Source organism: Acomys minous (genome assembly GCF_964271855.1).
Source record: "Acomys minous genome assembly, chromosome: 4".
Taxonomy (NCBI): Eukaryota; Metazoa; Chordata; class Mammalia; order Rodentia; family Muridae; genus Acomys; species Acomys minous.
The window spans coordinates 60,809,385-60,828,291 of NC_140486.1; the positions used below are offsets into that span (position 1 = coordinate 60,809,385).

Genomic DNA, 18,907 nt, shown 5'->3' on the forward strand with positions numbered 1-18,907 from the left:
TTTTTTTTTTATTAAATATGTAAAAAGATCAACGCAAGTCAAGTTATTCACATATTGAGACAAAAAGCTATCCTACCATGCGACAATAGGTGGGTAATGTAAAATGAGTGTGATGCATCTGAATAAGACCTCTTTACCTATTATGCCATTACTTATCGATATTTATAATTAACAATACATATGTTTACATTCCTTTCCGTTTACATTTAATATATAACAAAAGCTGTATGGTGTACTATTTAGTAAAAGTAATCTGAATGCATATTAAACCTTAACGGAATAATGGGGACACTCACCAGGAAAGGGAGGAAATCTTGGTTCCCTTCTGGAGTTTACTTCTCTCAGTTCGACAGGGTGTTTATCTTTTTTACACTTTGTTTGTTTGTTTTTTTCCTGCTTCTCTACTTAGAATGAGTGCCAGCTTTCTCTTTGCCCCCTGCTTCGATCACTTCCAATCTGACAGTGGTAATGGAAATGCTATAACCAGCCCACAGCGGGTGTGGGGAGATGGAGGGAAAAAAAAATCAACTTCCTGAGAGGGAGGAGCAGGGGACACACACACTGGGACGCCTAGGGACCCACTGTGATGTCATGGGACTGGGGTGGGGCTTAGAGGAATGTGTGCCCTGAATGCGAAGATAAAATGAGTGTGTCCTACCATCCAGGAGTGGTGGGTGCCCAGAGGGAGGGGCAGGGGCCCCAGCCCAAGCATACCTTGGAAATAGCTGTGATGGGTTCTCTAAAGCATCCATGGCGTCATCTTGGGCACACGAAGAGGAGGTACAACTTTTCTCTAGATGGGTGAATGGTCTGAGCCCCAGGGGGAAGGGGAATGGAGCATGCCACCTGGGGAAGATGCTTGTCAGGCTAAGCCATGTGGCCAGTAGGTCTCCAGCGAAGTAGTCCAGGGGGGCGGAGAGGAACAGAATGCTTCCAGCAAGGGGCATTGGGGGAATCTTTGTTTAATAGCATCAAGAGGCTTGGGAGAAAACAGGAACCTGACCCCCTAGTCCCTAGTCACAGGAGTGTGGCCGCAAATCATCCAGCCCTAGGCATTACGGAGATGTCCTGGGCAGGTCCAGGGACCACTCAGGTATCTGTGAGTAGCTGTTTATTGTACCTCTTTATACTAGCCATTAAAAACAAAACAAAAACAAACAAACAAAAGAACCAAAGCAAGTGAGTAAAATAGGCTCTGGAGAGCAACCAAACCATTAAGCCCGGTGCTGTGTATAGCACAGCCACTGCCACCCCCAGGCGTGGGAGGATGTCACAGCGAGGAGCAAGGTTTTCCAGCCTTAGAGAGACTGGCTGTAGCTGTAGGGCTGAGTGAGCAGGAGAGAGAAGAAAAGGGAACCAAACACCACGGAACATCTGTCCACTTCTGCACAGTGTGTTATGATCATCTCAAAAATACAAGCCATCTTTTCCACATAGACCTCAGTACATAACGACTCTGCCATAAAGGTGTGTTTTGGAAAGCTTTCTCTTGGTGCAAAGCTTCAGTGCTGGAATTTAAAGTTAGTACTTCATCAGTTAATAAAGAAATGTCAAAGCTTTATGATGCATAATTCAGAAATTTATTTTGAGATTTTTTTTTTTTAAGGTGGGGTGGGCACATTTGTTTCTTGTTTTTCTGCACTTGCTGGCCAAACGACCAGTGACAGTAAACAAAACAAAACAAAAATTAAAATCAAATAAAAGGAGGGAGCTAGGAAAGGATATCATCTGTCAAAGGGGGATGGGGGAGACAGGTAACGATCAGGAAAGACTAGGAAAATGTGCAAATATTAGTTAAAAACAAGGAATGCTTTCAATTCACTGATGTTTCCCATTATGAACTGCCACAGTTTAGCAAATGCCAACGACAGAGAGGGCCCCTGTGCTGCGGAGGGGGGAGAGTGGGGGTCATTGGTGGTTTGTGTAGAGCTACTCTTCCCTCTTGAAATCATGCTATCAATCAATCAATCAATCAATCAATCACGTCCAACCTTGCAGCCAGCACCAACACGGTGCAGAAGGCTGGTGTGTGCGGCATTGCACCCTCAAGTTACCCTTCAGTTTGGATCCCCTAGCGTGTATCTTAAGACTTGGAGGAAGAGGGATTGAGGCAGGGAGCTTCGTGCCTTCCGAGACCACCCCCCACCTTTGCAACTGCAGATTGCCAATGACAGCATCTTGCGGGGGACTGGACCCCCACCAAAGAGGACCCTGAGAAAGAAAATAACATGGGAGCCTGGGCACGGGGAGGGAGGGCAAAGCTGGGCACACGGAGCAAGGGCAAAGCTGAGATGGTGTTGTCCGTGAGTGACTGTCTGAAAACTAACAACTGTGTGGTGGTCGAATTGGCTGCTCTGTCAACACTGCTGGGCCCTGAAGTCCTAGTTTTGAACCCATTGTTTTTTTCCCTTTAGTGTTGTGAGTAGAGGGAGAAACCGTTTTCCCCACGACACAAGCTACTGTCATATGGCTTTCATATCAAGTGTCTGTTTCCCTTTGTTCCAATTAGTTATCTGACCAGATTTATGATAGGAAGTTAGACTCGCAAACATCAAAGCACCACAAATGCATGTGACATCTAGTGACACTGGGTTGGAAAAAAAAAACCGCCAATATAAATACCATATATCAAATTACCGTTGTTTCACATCAGGATAAAAAGGGGTGGTGGTGGTGGTGGCGATGGTGGTGGCGATGGGGTGGGTAAGAGCTGTTCTGGAAAGAGATGAGGGAAGGGGAGAACCAATCTCAAGCAGCCAGGTGGTGAAGTTGAAGGTATGTGACCCTAGGATCTGGCAGGTAGGTGACCGCAACGGCCATCTGCTAACGCATCTTGGCAAAGGAAATGGAAACCAAGTGCAATGGCTGGCGGATGCAACAGCACTGTTGATGGTAACAGGTTGGGAACAGCTGGTTTCTACTGAGCTCCAGGCCACACACGTTCCAATTCTCCGGAAGAAAAGTCCCCACACACGATGGAAGTGTCAAGAGCGGCTGCGACGGTTCAGTACTCGTCCTGCTGCTGGGGCTGCTGCTCGTGGGCTGGCTCCTCTGCCTCCGGCTCCTCTGTTTGGCCCTCCTGTGGGGGTAGGTGAGAAGTTTTAGCTAAACCAATCTGCTTTCAGGCCCTGTGAGGTGTCAGGCACAACTCAACGGGCAAATGTTCCCCAGCTTCCCAGTGTCAACACCAGGTGCAGGGGCACCTTCACATCCCTGTGCCATCCAAGAGGGGCCGTGCTGCAAAGCACAAGGACGGGGTGCTAAGGACTCACTGCTTCTTACAACGACTTTCCCAGGAAATCTTCACAGGACACACTGAAGAATTTTCCACTCCACAGCCTTATAAGCCCTAAGAAGCCTCCAATAAGACCCTAGGCCTCTGTAGATGTGTAGGACGTTTGTCCCTCCCTAACGGCCCATCATGCATTGCTTCTGACCTACTTCCTGTTCCCGCTGACAGGTTCTTCATGCCTGGTACTAGTAGTGTCCTTTCTGTTATCTAACGCCAATATGAGGTAGACTTAAGACACTGGGGAAGCAGCCTGTTAGTTTCTGAGGATAAAGAAAGGGGTAACGGGACATTTTGCGGGCACATTTCTTAGCACGGTGCTCAGAAGCTCTGGCTCCGGGAGCTTGCTACACATTTAGGGTATGTGAGGCCCTATCTGCTTACCCTCTCTTCACTTACTGGGAAGCAGATAGGGTCTGGGTTCCTTCATTTGGCTCCATATCCTGCTTAGTGAAGCAGATCACAGGCCTTGTCTCAGCTTCAGCTACACATCTTTTATTTATTTATTTATTTTTAAAAAGATTTACTTATATGAGTGCTCACTCTATGTGCATGTACACCTGCATTCCAGAAGAGGGCATCCGATCCCAGTATAGATGGCTGCGAGCCACCACATGGCTGCTGGGAATTGAACTCAGGACCTCTGGAAGAGCAGACGGTGCTCTTGACTGCTGAGCCATCTCTCTTGCCCCAATCCTTTCTTTTTTGATGTCACAAAGAAATAGTTAGCTTTGTCACTGAAGCAGAAAGGGTGAGGAAACCCGACAGTAGCTGACTGCCCCCCAGGAATGGCACGGGACTTACAGGTGCAGTCTGGCATCATGCTGGCACATCCAGACGTGTGACACATTGACTCTGGGGCTGCAAGGCGCATCCTCTTCCTACCTGGCCCTATTTCCCATAGCCTGGGGCAAGCCTGCCAAGATCCAACTCAGACAGGACTTCACCATCTCCCCGAATCTTCCCTCTCCCTTCTGCATCTGTAAAACTCACTTGGGGCTAGAGATATGAGGTAGAGTGCATGCTGAGCATTCACGAGGTTTTCTCCCCTCATTGCAAAAAATCAAAACCAAACCAAACCAATGTCACCTCCCTCAACGCCCCAAACACAGCTCACTTGGAGTCCTGTCTGCCTGGAGCCCGAGGTTCCTGAACTGGGTACCCTAGTTCAGCTGGATCACATCTCACTCACTCCAGCATTCATCAGAAGCCAGGTCAAGAGGGGCAAATCGGAACCCAGAATGGATGGCCAAGTCAGACTACCAGCCAAGGATGAATGGCATTTTCCCAGAGACCATATAACACTGAGATATGTGCACTGACTGTGGCATTCGCAGAGCCCAGCCCAGCAATGTGTGACCTGTGAGGCTCGGAGTTTACGGTGTAACTGCTGAGCTCAGTTTTCTCACCTGTATAATGGGAGCACTCACGGATGGCTTCAACAGTGCATGCGCTGCATCTAACTACGGGTAAAACTGGTAACATGCCTAGCTGCATGCTGTTCTTAGTCGAACTGGTAAATGTGAGCTGTGACTGTAATTTCTTAGTCGGAGATCCCCAACGTGATCTTTTTCAGATGTGCAAACGATTACTACAACGTTACCCTCTCTACAGCAGCCAAAAGTGCTAAGTGATATCAGACCAAAGGCCTGAGACTGCTTCTGGCACTTGCCTTTTCCTGGCTCTGGGTCAGTGGCCCCCATAATTTGGTAAATATGAGCTCCACTTGTGCCTATGACAGCACTGTTGTCACCTCCTAGACTTGTCCCATCTTTGGAAGGTCAAAGCAAATATCCTACGCTCTCTTCTCTTTTTTCTGATCCTTGTGGTAGAGTCCCGGCCCCCAGGGCTTTGCTCTGGCAGCACTTTGGACAGCAGCCTCTGCCAGCCACTTTGCTCACTACTAGCCATATGTGGTAGCAGCCCTCTCAGTTCAAGGGGTTAGGGCCTGGGCCAACAGTAGCACGGCCAGGGGGAACTGTCAGTGTGGGTAGTCACAGATCAGAAAGCAGGTGCTGGCCTGGGTCAAAGCAGTTCTCTGCGCCAGGTTAGTGTAGGACGGTTTAGCATCCATTCCCCACATGAAAACATACTCCTGGAAACCTCTTTCTCTACTCTTCTTTCTATGCTAATGGCTCCCCTGGCTAAGCTTCCATCGTTCATTTTCGCCTTCTGTTGTGTATTCTACAGGGTAACTACCCAGCTTCCTCTGTGGTCAGGCTCCAGCCCCCACCAAGCCAGGGATGTAGACTTACTCATCCTAAGTCCTCAGCCTGCCATGCTGCCTTTCATGTTGTACCCTCAGCCCTCAGCTGCTTGAAGCACACTTTCCTAACATGACTGTTCTTGTGTGCGGCCTCAGACGTGTGAGGTGTGCTTTGCATTTTTAACGGGGAATCTCACCACCCCTGGGAGTCAACTACGGGATAAGAGTTAGCCCAGGCCTGAAGGTGGGAGGACCAGGCTCCAGTAAGCACAGAGTCAGCAACAAGCTGCAGGGCCTGGTTTCTCGTCACTGAAGTTAAGGCCCCTCTCCTCAGGGCCAGGCTGAACAAGGAGGTAGCTCTGTGGTCTCCAGCTAGAGAAGGCTCAAGTGCCAGCTGCTGATGCCACACACCCACAAGGACTGCCAGTCTCCAGGACAATCTTACTTACTGGGCAATACTGATATAAACAGCGAACGTTCCCATTTAGCTACTTGGCTAATACTTGGGCACAAGTTGACTTGGGACCCTCACAATGCCACCATAGGCTCCGCAGGGGTGGCTAGGCAAAGCCTATGCTGAACGCGGGACTGATACATTGCTAGTGCATCACCAGATGGCTATTACCGTTTCCATGGCAACCCACTGCACTTCTCTAAATGCTTAGCTCAGTGAGTGGTGTTACTAGCCTTTACTTTTACTATTTCCATCAGAAAGAGAGGCTGGCTGGGAGGCAGTGTCAAAGAAGGATCTTGGCCATGGTGGATGGAAAACGAGGCTGAAGGTCACCAGACGCTGATGTTCCTGTTCCTTAAATGGGAGACACATAGCCTCATCCCCCATTTGGTGCCAGCTAGTCAGCTGCTCTTTTCTTTCCTATCTTCGCCTTGTGACTGCTGATGTCCCTAGTCACAGTTCAACCTCCAACACAAACGCCATCTTTACAGTGACATCTGCTGGGTTCCCCGGGCTACAAGTTATCTATGCCTCTGTTGTCATATTTACTGCAATCTGCCACATACACCGAGTCCCTGGCTGTGAGTCTCCTTCGGTCTGTGAGTTCTCCTGAGCTGTGCACAAATGCCACAGAAATGTCTCAAAAAGCGCTGAGGTGAGAGGAAGTCTTCAGCTCGTTCACTTTAACAGTGGCTTCCGTAACAGTTGGTACCTCAGGAGGTGAGGGACTGTTTATTGGCTAGTGCACCTCGGCTGACACGGTCCACAGGTGCAGGTGGCCAGCAATGAAGCCAAGACACCTGTGGCCCAAATTACACATGAAGGGAAAACTCGGTGACAATGATCAAGAGGCACCATACACTTGGCCGGTAATCTGTTCTGGAAACTTCCACTCGGCTTCTACACGTCAAAATTGAACAACCTGCGGACTACAACTGCTCCGAGCTGGCATTTTACATCTTCTAAACATCATGTTCTGGGATGGCTCGACTCTAGAGTCAGAGACCAGTCCCCAGCAAAAGAAAAATGTCAGATCACGTAGAGGAAGAGATCCCCCAGGAAATACCCCTCCTGGGAAGTCAAGCCAAGTTCATACAGTGTAGCCGAAGAGCACACTTGACAATCCAGCCCATCTTCCCCCTCCAGGAAAGCCAGAGCACAGCGAGACACCTCTGCCATCTCGGGTGGTTACACATCCTCATGCTGAGAGCCTCACACAAAATACAGACACTCCTCCCTGGAATCCACGCTCGTCAGACCCATGCAGGAGCACAGGCCCACCCACCACCCAGATGTAGGCATGGCCTGGAAACAGGACACAGTGTCAGGGGAAACCCAGTGGGACAAAAGGCGGATCTGATGGCTGTGGGTGGGAGTGTACAGCGACACGGAAGCCACTGAGCACGCGTCTGCAAAGGGATTCTCCTCGGGGTGGGGAGCCACTTTCTTACACCCGCCCTACTGATGCTGTGCTTCGGGGAGGCTGCCACAGCATCAGGACCCATGCTCCTCAGAGAAGAAGACAGATGACTCCTTTGAGCCTCCAACAGGGAGGCAAACAAAGTGTGTGGGCCAGCTGCTTCAGAGCTGCTGTGCAGAGCTGTGGTGTGTGTGTGTGCGTGCGTGTGTGTGTGTGTGTGTGTGTGCGTGTGCGTGTGTGTGTGTGTGTGTGTGGTGTGTGTGTGTGTGTGTATGTGTGTGTGTGTGTGTGTGTGTGTGTGTGTGTGTGGTGTGTATGCCTGTGTGTGCGAGTGCATGTGCGCGGGCCACATACAAGTGTGTGCCATCATGGTATACACTCATCCAGCATGGTGTCTCTACACACATCTTCCTTTTCTTACTGGAGAAGCGAGGTCTAGAAACCTTAGTCTTAGGTCTTGTCACTCTCTAAGCAAGTACTTCTGGTGTACTGTGGATCAAATGCCTTATTCCCCCACGGGAATCTCACTGCAGCCTGATGTCTCATGGAGATTTTTCTAGACACAGAGCTGCAATGTAACGTATCCTGACCTGGAAACTCAAAGCCAGGGACTGCCTGTGAAGACATCGCTACAGCAGCACACAAAGTTGACATCTATTTCCCTTCTGGCTAATGCTTGCTTCCTCCACCTCTCTTCCGGCCGTGGGACGGTTACATGGGTATGCCCAGGTCTTAGTCTCTCTTCCTCAACACATTTCTCTTCACTTGATGGTAATCCAAGGGCTAAGGTGCTGTTCAGTGGTAGAGCGTGTGGCTGGCAATCACAAGACTGAGCTTAATCCCCAGTACCAAACACCATGCAAGAAAGCAAGCCCCACCCCCAACACCCCTAAAACATTGTAGAGGATGGGCTATATGGCCAATGTTCAGCCATCTTGTCAGAGCCTAGGTTCCTATTTCTCCAGCAGTCCGTTGTTTACCAGAAACCAGCTGACCCTGTCATGGTTCGGCAGTTAGACACCTGGTGTGGTTTATTGTGGGGGGATGGTCACTCTAAGACCCCCGAGCTACTCCTTTCTGGCTATAAGCTAGCTTTTCCAGTAAGACTACCGGTAAGATCTGATTAAAGGCCAGCTGCCTGCGAGCAGCAGTTCCGGGAATTTTTCCCGACTAAGCAGATCTTTCACAACTTCCCTTTCTCTCTGGAATTTCTCTCTCTTCTGCAATTATAGCAGCTGTAAAGGTAGACACCTGCTGGAGCATTCCAGAGTTAGGTATCCATGGCAACCCTTGCCTATGCAAATACCCAGGCCTCTGTGCCTATAAAAACTCTGTGAAAATTTTCAATAAGCAGGGTTTGATCAGAATCCAGACTTGCCCCCATTTCTTCGTATCTTGTGCTCTGTCCCTATACAGGAGAACTCTCCTCCTGAGCATTAGTCAAACCCCGGCAGGCTGGGTCAAAACATAGAAGGAAGAGTGGGGGAGGCGGCGGAAATGGGCCTAGGATTCAGACCCCAGTTGCTTACAAAGTACTGAAGCTCTTTTTGTCTCAGTTTCCCTGTATCTGTAAAACAGGCCAATATGTTTACTTGATAAGATTCTCAAGAGAATTAAAGGGTCTGATAATACTCTACAGGGGCAGACAAAGGCCCAGGCGCCAGTCTCATACTCCAGGTATCTGAGACCATTTGGCCTGACTCATTGATGGAGCTTCATGCGTGAGTGCTCCTGGGCCATCAGCTCTGTAGCCACATTCACAGTACAAGAATTGCTTTGTGGTGCTAGTGGGTGGCACTAGGGTGTGGAGGGACTGGAATGGCAGAGTGAAACCGAGTGTAGGCATCCTGGGAGGTCCTCTGCAAGTCTTACCCTGGAGGGCACTGAAGTTCTTGCCTCGGGCTCACCTGCCTGTCCTCAGGAATCTAGGGGTGGCAAACAATTCACCCGGGCGGCCATTCTCTAGCACTAGGTCTCCCTGTTCTGGCTTTGACTAAGACTTACTTCCTGTCATGAGGGCAGTGATGGGAAAATCCAAGCATGCATGTTGGCCTTGTCCCTGCTATCACCCACCAGCACGGATGACAGCCCCATACACTCAGCCTCTGAAGTGTCCATCTGATGTCATCTCAAGAAAGTTGCAGAGGCAGCCACTGTAACTGGGTGTGCCTGCCAGTCCACATTACATACATTCACAATGGTCACAGGCATGTTCCAGGCCAGCCTCCATACTGAGAGTCACATTCTGTGACATCATCGTGGCCCAGGGGACTTATCCAGGCAGCGTCCCAAGGTTTCAAAATGCACACTTTGAGCTAGTAGTAACCAAGGAAGATGTTACAAACAACATTTTCAGAGAAATGAAAGCAATGGAGGGCACTGTTCCTTGTAACCAATGGGAGTGTTGATGCTAGGATTTTAAGCCATTTGTGGAGTACGCATCTGCTTACTGGAATAAGACAAAATAAACTTTCTGGAGGCTTGCTATGCTCTGAGGAAATGCTAACCCGCGTGATTCCCCCACAGCCCCCTCAGAGCACTCACAGGTCAGCCAAACGCTTCCCCAGCTCTGACCTAGGGTAAGGAGAAGCTTGATGCCCTGTCCTAGCCTTTTGCCTCCCCCAGCCCAGCTCTGTAAGAGGGGGAACTCCCTCCAATACTTCTGCCTCGGGGCCTGGCTTTGCCCTCCCGGCACGCACAGACTGCACCGACTCGGCCGTGTCTCTGCCTGTTAACTGCTGGTCCTTAGTGATTTCCCCCCCCCAGTGCCTATTTTCCCATCATTCCTCTCTTCTTCCCCCTTTTTCCCTTCCACTTCTTTCCCCCTTTCCTCTTTTTTCCTTTTGTTGTTTTGAGACAGGGTCTCACTATGTAGCCCTGGCTGCCCCGGAACTTGCTATGTAGACAAGGCTGGCCTCACATTCACAGAGATCCACTCATCTCAGCCTTCCGAGTGCTGCAGGTTCTGGGACTGAAGGCAAGTGCCACCAAGCCTGACTTCCTGCACCCCTCCCCCTAAACACGGTCTCTTGTAGCCCAGCATAGGCGTAGATTCACTATGCATCTTAACACCCCGGCATCCACTTCCCAAGTGCTGGGATGACACGTGTCCTCCACCCCTCTCAGCATACCTTTTCTTTGTTGTCACAAAGCCACACCCTGGGCCTTCCCCTGCGCACTTGCTCAGCGGCAGGTCCTCCCTACCAAGAAGTATTTTCAACAAAGGTCTGTCCCACAGTCTGGTCTGTCCTAGCAGTGAGTAACCAAGGCAACCAGCTGTGTAATAAAAACAGACAGCTGTGGAGCTCACAGGGACGGGACGAGTTGAGTTCTCACTTAACCGTTCTCAATAAACAAAAACAAAACCAAAAAACCCCCCAGATTTTCATTCAGCTCTCGCTGTCCATTTGCACAAAGCTCTAAGCCTCTTGGGGGTCTGGCTGCAGTCTGCACCTCTCCCTTACTCCTCCAAGATTAACCTGTGGACGCACACCTCACAGGCATGGCAGAATAGATCTTGTCGATAGCGTATTTATATCTCTGGGTCGTCAAGGCTGCCAGCTAAGTTGTGACCTCATCAACACTCCAGGGGAACATTTAAACTCTGTGGACGTGCTGCACTTTGAATGAGAGTCTTTTTCAGACCTCGGGAGCTGGGGGCCGGGGGGGGGGGAGGGGGCGGCGGGATGGGGGCGTTTCGCACACCCACCTGTTCGTCAGACGCGTAGAGCACCTCCATTAGTCGCTGCACAAGGTCATCATTTTCCTGCCCATGTTCCTGGCACAGCAGCTCAATCTCTCTCAACTTCCCGAAGTAGAAATCCCTCTCCTTCTCCACACCTTCTAGGGCCAGTTTCAAAGAATGTACCTGCAGAAGAGTGGGGTGGAGGAGAAAACCCCCAAGCAGAGTGAGAAACCAGTACCCAGCTCTGTGCATGTACAAGAACGGAGAACACGTGCTGAGCAGGACAGAGGCGGGAACGGAAGCAGCGGCCCGCAGGCCAGCCTCAGGAGCATGCTGAGCGAGTATAGATGAGGTAGTCAGGGCTCTCCATTCGCCTGCACCTGGCTTAGACGTGCCTTCTTCTGTTGGGAACACGGGCTGGGCTACATCTTGTTGCTATGATCCAGGACCTCTGTGTCTCTCCCAGTTCTTATGCTAGAACCCTGCAAAGTGATGGTGTTGGGGGCAGGACCTTTGGGAGGGGAATGAGATTTGTGTATGAAGGGAGCCTAAGGCATCCTCTCCATCTTCTCAGCAGGAGAGGACCATGAGGAACTGGTCCTGGCTAAACACCGGATCTGCTGATCTCTTGGTAACAGACCTCAAGGCCTCCTCCGATGGTAAGAAATAAAATTCTGTTGTTCACAAGACATCCAGCTTCTGGTATTTTGTTACAGCATGCCAAGCAGGGTCAAAACACTCATAATCTACTGAGAGGGAAGGCGAGAGAGTGTTTTTTCAAATGTCCCTTTCTTCAGATCACTAGTATTAAAAACCCCAATGCCGAGTCAGAGCACCAAGTGGCGCCCGTTGAGAGGGCGGATGTTGGTGCACAAAGATGGCGCAGTGTGCACTTCCGCTATGACTCCTTAGCAAGCAAGTAGCAAATTAGTTTGCCCGTGGTGATGCCCTTAGATAAAAAAGCACCATGTACTTGAGCACGCAAACCTGCTTGCTTTTGTTTTTGAGACAGAGTCCTGTCTGGCCTGGAACTCGCTGAGATCTACCTGCCTCTGCCTTCCGAGTCCTGAGATTAAAGGTATGTACCACCATGCTGGCTCCAAAGAACTATTTTTAAATAATAATCCTTTATTATTTACTATCAGTTAATTTGTTTTGTTTACCTTTTTATAGTCCTATAAACTTGAGGACCATGATGTTTCTGGAGTATAAAAAGGTTGTTGGTACAAAAGGCTGAAAAAGCCCTAGCACAGCAAAGGTTGGGGGAATAAATGAGGTCTCATGGTTTTCTGTAGGTGAAGTTTGCTTTTCAGTATATTAAAACAAAACAAAACAAAACCCAAACATTCTGTACACAAATTTTTAATAATTACTTTTGGGGTGCAAATCTCCTTTTTAAAAATACTTTGTGCCTCTGGGCCATGATCCCTGAGATGACTGACATTTAAACTGGTTCGCGCAGCCATTCCTTTACTGTGCATCTGAAAATCACATCTACACTGGGATGAGCCCTTAGTGCTGACCTCATGGATGCTCTCATGCAGCTACTTGCAAAAGCCAGTGGGTTTAGTATGTGGACCCTGAATTTTCATTCCTGGTAAGAATGAAAACATTTGCAAAAACACAAGGTGGCCAGCTTGTACTTCAGGTAGAAGTAAACTCCCCTAACTCCTAGATCTTGTCTCCGAGCTTAGCCATAGGATTCAGTGCTCTGCAGTGAAGCAGGCAGAAGGAACTCAGTCTGCAGCATCTCCAAACCAAGCAGGGGCACTGAATTAGCTCCTTCCACCCACAGATGCAACTCAAGGGAGGGTTTAGTGTGACCTACAATTTGGGTGTCAGAGGGCACCATGGCACAGACAGCATAACAGAGGGCATGGTCTGTGGCACCAGAAGCCCATAGGAGCCAGCAGTAGCTGCCTGTTCCATGGTGCTGGCCAGGAAGTAGCGACCAAGACCAAAAGTGGGGTTGAGCTATCCTACCACATTCAGCACCCCACTTTCAGCTATACCTGAACCCCTAGTTTCCACACCCTCCCCTAACAGCACAGCCAGCTGGGAACCAAGTGTGAAAACACAAGGTAGGGGAGGGGGAAGGGTAGATGGAGGTGGTATTAACATTCAAATCACAGCAGACACAGTGAAGCTTCAGGACCCAGGTTTGGCCTCTGGACGGTGGCTGACAGGGCACACTGAGGCTTTTGTGGAGATGAGCCAGACTGGCTCTCCTGACATATTAGAGAGGAGTGCTGGCCTGTCAGCATCCTATAAAGGCTCCAGCAGCCAGGCACGGAGGTGCAAACCTGTAATTCTGGTACTCAAGAGACTGAAGCAGGAGAATTGCTATGAGTTCAAAATCAGTTTTTGCTACAAGGAAAGAAAGAAAGAAAGAAAGAAAGAAAGAAAGAAAATCCTGGCAGCAGCTACTTCCAATGATCAAAGATTGTCTGGCAAAGTTCAATTCCATTCAAGTGGTGCCACTAAGAGACAAATGCCAGCCTCCTTCCTCACAGGTCACAGCAAATGCCAGGTGATGGAGGCTGAGAAATGTCAAGGTCAAAGGTCAAAGGTTCCCACAGGGGAAGTTTCCTTTCACAACTCTCCAAACTCTTCCCAGGAGTGGCCACAGACTACGGGTCCCCACAGAGGCCCTGCTACAGCAGTGACTCCAATCCACTTTCGGCTGGCTAACCCAGTGTCCAGAAACAGCCCCTAAGCACTTCCTTTATGCTTCTTCCTGCCTTCACGTCTGGTGTTGTGCAGCGCAGTGTACGTCTGTAGAGTGTCACGGGACACTGCCTGAATAAAGGAACGGGGCCAAGTAAAGGAAAATTCCCTAAGTCTATGGCAGTTGTCACCTTCTCTATTACCAACATAATTCGTGGTTCTGCCTCTGCGTTGTCACTTGGCTGTCCCGTGTCCCTGTGTTCTCAATTCCAACACTGGGACACTGGGACCACCCACTAGCCTCAGGGCCTTCTTCCTGAAGGCTTCAGGGCAGGCCCCCCCAGACTCAGGTGGCCAGGGAAAGTTGGATTGAAAGATTGTATGTATCCGCCCAGTTTAGGTTGTGTCTCACCTGCCCTCTGAGGGACAGAGTGGATGTCAGGGTGCTGGGGTCGGGAAGGGGAACAAGGAAGCCTCTCTCAGAAGTGCGTCAGGAAGGACAACAGGTAGACTAGTGCCCTCTCCTGCCCCCCTCTGCCCTCCAGGGAGTGGCTGTAAGGATGGACAAGGCCTTTTGGAACTAGACTCTCTGTATGAGCTTTGAGAGAGCCCATGGAGCTTAGGCCCAGCCCCAAGGAGAGGGAGCAGCTTACTAGTGTAGGCCATAAGGGGCTGGGGACGACTGAGGGACTGGAGGGTTCCATGTGGTCAGAATTTGGGTCCCTGGGTTGGAACCTATGGTGGGTGGCTGAGAAGGGAAGGATGGGGGTCGGGGTCAGGAAAGATGACAGTGATGTCAGGGGCCCTGAGCACACGCCGCTAATGGTTCAGACACACCTGAGCTGCTTCGGGGAAGGGCACCAATCTCGAGTCTGATGAACTCAGGCTTGATTTCTCTAGGCCCACTCAGGCTTGTGTGGAGTCTGAAGCTGCTGGCCCGAGGCACGGTACTGTTCTTTTTGAATCTGAGCTGTACTGTACTGAAAACCTTCTGGCCCCCAACAGAAGATCAGCAGATAATCAGAACATTCCAGTTACCGAGTAGGAGTCCAAAGACGACTTAGGATTTTTACCTGAAGTGCCCATGTGGCCAAATTGTCGCACCCTCGTGAGGCAGCTGTCTGCCTCTGTTCTGGATTCCTCACTGAAAATGCACAGTTTTCAGACTCCTGCCTTAGCAAGCTGAAGATTAATTACTAGGGCAGACCCAGCTCGTAGCTGGGGACAGCCTAAGAGTCTGTAGTTAAAGGTTCCTTCACTGTAACAGGGACCCGGTGCAGGAAGCGGGTGGCTTCTGCAGAGGGCTCCACACTGCCCGGTGTTTTATTATTCTTAAGCTGTGTTATGGTAGGCAAACTTGGGTATTACAAGATAGAAAACATACCTATGCTTCTGGACCAAACCCAGATGCTTGTCAGATCCATGTTCTCCCACAAAGACACACCTCACCCCTATACTTAAGGTTTCATGTTGGTAATGTCAGTTGGCTTACCATAATCATGAGGTGCTGTTAGGTCAGAAGGAAATTTATACTTAAAACACAGCTGTCGCCTTTCGGGGCTCCCGGGCACCCCACTTCTGCGACTGTAGAGGACTGGTGTTTTGTTAAATCTTTGCATTGGGCTCTTGTGTGCAACTGCTGTCAGTAGCTCGGAGTGTGGGGACCGTGTCACTGCTATCATCTCGCTAGCATTACGCTGCCAGAATCAAGCATAGTGTCCCCCACATAAAACAGGCTCGACTGCTAGCTGCTCAAAGAAAGCAAGGGATGGAGAGGGAGCCAGCTGAACTGCAGTGTAGCTATGAACACCTTTTAGACTGGCCAGGAGTGGGCAGGCTAGGCCTGGAGTTCAGGATGGGCACCGAGGAATAGGGGGCTGGGAAGGTGGCCTGCAACATTCTCCTACATCCTCATGTTTGGCGTCAGGCTTTGTGACTAACTGTTGGTCACCAGCTGCTGAGCTTCCCTGCCTGGGCATGCGCTCCTCCTCTCACTGGCTCTGTCTCGCCTTCTGTCCCTTACCCCGGGGCCTGCGGGTGCTACCTGCTCACCCCTCACAGACGCATCACTGTCCCCAGAGACGAGGGTGGAGGCCATCGGTTACCTGCTCGTTGAGCTGTATGACCTGCGTTTCTAAATCTTTGTCTGATCTGGAGGCTGAGCCACTAGATGAAGCCCTTTTGGCAGACGAGGGACGCGAAGGTGTGGATCCCGGCTTAGATGCTGGACTTGATTTAGCTGCGCCTAGAAGCAAGCAGAATACATTATGAGTACGGCTGGCATTAGAGCGCACTTTCAGATATATTGCAAATGCGTGGTATGAAATGAGCTTCCTAAAAACCACAAGCCATGTGCCACCTCCTCCTAAATACAGTCAGAAAGGGGCAAAGTGCCAAGATGCAGCACCCTGGGCAGCAATGCCCCAACCTTCGGAAAGCAGCAACAGCAAGAACATTAACACTTTCCCTCCAGGCCTGAGACCACAGCTTCAGTGAACCTGAGTCTTCCCCCCACCCCCACCACCACCAGGGAGATGGCTCAGTGAGTCAAGTGCTTACTGTCCAAGCCTGAGGAGCTGAGTTCAAATCCTGAGAGCCTCAGTGAAGCCAGATGTATCTGGCTCCCATGTGAGACAGGAGGCAAAGACAGGCTTGTCTTAAGTAAGCAAGAGCGAAGGCAATGACCAACATCCCAAGTTGTACTGTGTCCTCTACCTGTGCTGCATGCAAGCATGTGCCCCCACACACAAACAAGTAAACACTTATCAAATAAATGGTAGGAAGCCAGGCGTGGTGGTGCATGCCTTTAATCCCAGCACTCGGGAGACAGAGGCAGGTGGATCGCTGTGAGTTTCAGGCCAGCCTGGTCTACAAAGCAAGTTCAGGACAGCCAAGGCTTACACAGAGAGACCCTGTCTCGAAAAACCACAATAAAAAAAAATGGTAGGAACTGTTCTTCAGGCATCCCAGATTACTACCGTGTATGTTTCGGAAAGGGACATCTTTCCGAGCACCCTGAGGTCCAATCTCAGGTTCTATGTGTCACTTGTCGTCAACAAAGGAGCTTCTTGAGAAGCTTAGGGTGCAGAACTGGAAAGGGGAGCCCAGGGCAGCTTGTGGCAGGGAGCAAAGACACGCTCAAGGCAAGGGGCACAAGGAGGCGGGCAGGCTGCCTAGCATGAGGAATGGTGGCTGCAACTGTGAAATGCCTTGGGCACTGAAGCCTATCAGTCCACGGTGAGGGGAGGAGGAAGACCACTAGGGAATGCCAAGGAAATGCTAGAAGAAACAGATATGTGGACCCCTTGGTAAAGAGGAAACCCCCAAATTGCTCCTTAATGGGTGCCGAGGCATTAGATGGGAAATATGACATGTAAAGAGAGAAAAACCTTCAGAGGTGGGCGTTGACCAGGTTCCTAGTGACGGCACATGGCTACTTCAGGTAAGCCTTTGCCCTCAACCAACCTGGCACTCAACCCATGGTGGCCTTACTGTCCAGCACTCAGTACAAATGTGGGACTGGCTTCCTGAGTCAAACAGGAGCAGCCAGGTCTATACAGAGACGTTCTTGTGCTTCCAGGAAGAACTGCACCGTGTCTGCCCCACCCCCCACCCTCGGCGCCCCACCCTTCACTTTTGTTTTGAACTCAGTCCCAGACAGGCAAGAGTTCTGGTTTCCCAGTCTGCATGTGTGTCCTGTGTGTTCCCTCCACCCAATTAAAGCGCCCACCACATCCTCTCCCCTTCTATAAGGTTCTGAGAGGGCACGGCGCACGCCTTACTCATGCCAGCAACCCCAGCGCCTTGTAAAATGTTAGGCTAAATACATTTGGTGAAGGAACCATGTTAGATAAACAGATAAACAGGCAATTAAAACTTGGTTATGTGGTTTGCAACGCCAGTTTCCAGGCTTTCTGACAGAGGCAAGGGATTATAAAGGCAGGCAAGTAACAGCAGCTGCAAGTTTCAACCAATACCCTAATTACAATGTGGCCAACAGGAAGGCTGTAAACATTTATATGCTGTGTCTTCAGGTGCCTGGAGTCATTGAGTCATCCCCACCTCTAAGGAGCCTTGACAGTGTCTCGGCCTTTAAGAAGCATGCCCCTTTGTTACAACGGGTGGGGGGTGGGGTGGGGTGGTGGTGGTGGTGGTGGTGTGTGTGTATGTGTGTGTGTGTGTGTGTGTGTGTGCCTGTGCGTGTGCAGTGTGAAACATCTATAAAGGCACAGGGAAAGGGCCCACAGACCTGAAGGATTAGATATGAAAGCCGTAAAGCAGCCTGCATTCTGAAAAGGGCAGTCAGTGGCGCCCAGGTGCCTCACCTGTACACAGAGCGACACAATACCAGGGGGCTGTGGTTTGCTTGGGATGGGCAAACTGTTGTAAGAACCTTCCTCTGGAAAAGCCCACACAGGATTCTTCTAGAACCTGACTCTTCTGTTCTCCTGCATAGCTTCAGCAGGGGAACAGATGTGGAGGAGCCAGCAGGGAACACGGCGCCCTTCTTCGGACAGCTATCAGCCTAGTGGCAGGGAAGATCACTTGTGCAACAATCAAGCTCTCTTGGGTTTTGTTTTTGTTTTTAACAAGATTGACAATAGATAGGAAGTCGCATGGAAAGAGTACAAAGGAACAGTGCTTCTTACCTAAAAACCCACATTAAGTGTCCACCACAGCCATGCACAGGGGCTGCTAAAATGATAAAGGATCGACAGTCACCTAAGATTCCCCAGACATGGTACCCTCTTGGCCTTCTTGGGCATGGGCCAGTGTTCTGGGACGCTATGTCTGCCAACTGGGGCTGTATTTCCTCGGCGTGCAGCACCCTCCTCTCTCCTCTGGCCAACCGCTCTCCTTTGATGAACTAGGACTTCCCTCCTCAGGCCTCAGCTTGTGCTGTCGCATGCCCTGGAGGGCACAGCACCGTGAACGCTCTCCTCAGAGGCTGTACCAAGTAGTGACACTCCTCTTTTACCTCCTCTTGTACTGGACGTAACTCCAGGATGCTGGAGCTGCGTCTATTTTGTTTGCTGCTGAGAGGTACAGCAAGTGACCTGGATGCCTTCTGAGCACTGCCGGAAGTTGTACACCAAGCAGAGGCAGTGAATCAGTAATGACACCCAGCGAACTCTGAGGCACTGGTGCTAATGTTAACGTCACTGGCTGGAAAGGGCAACATGAAG

The 18,907-nt window shown here is 50.3% G+C and overlaps 1 protein-coding gene across 5 annotated transcripts in view; it reads right to left on the bottom strand.

Annotated features, from left to right (window-relative positions):
• Positions 1-397: 397 nt before the first annotated feature.
• MAPRE2 (microtubule associated protein RP/EB family member 2) overlaps positions 398-18,907 on the bottom strand; it is a 147,648-nt gene continuing 129,138 nt past the window's right edge. For all 5 annotated transcript variants that reach the window (XM_084780905.1, XM_084780906.1, XM_084780904.1 and 2 more), the window contains 3 exons: positions 15,827-15,966; positions 11,079-11,237; positions 398-3,079 (listed from right to left, as the gene is read on the bottom strand). In XM_084780905.1, coding sequence (XP_084637031.1) covers positions 3,005-3,079; positions 11,079-11,237; positions 15,827-15,966 — 374 coding nt within the window. In that variant the 3' untranslated portion in view covers positions 398-3,004. The remainder of the gene's footprint in view (positions 3,080-11,078; positions 11,238-15,826; positions 15,967-18,907) is intronic.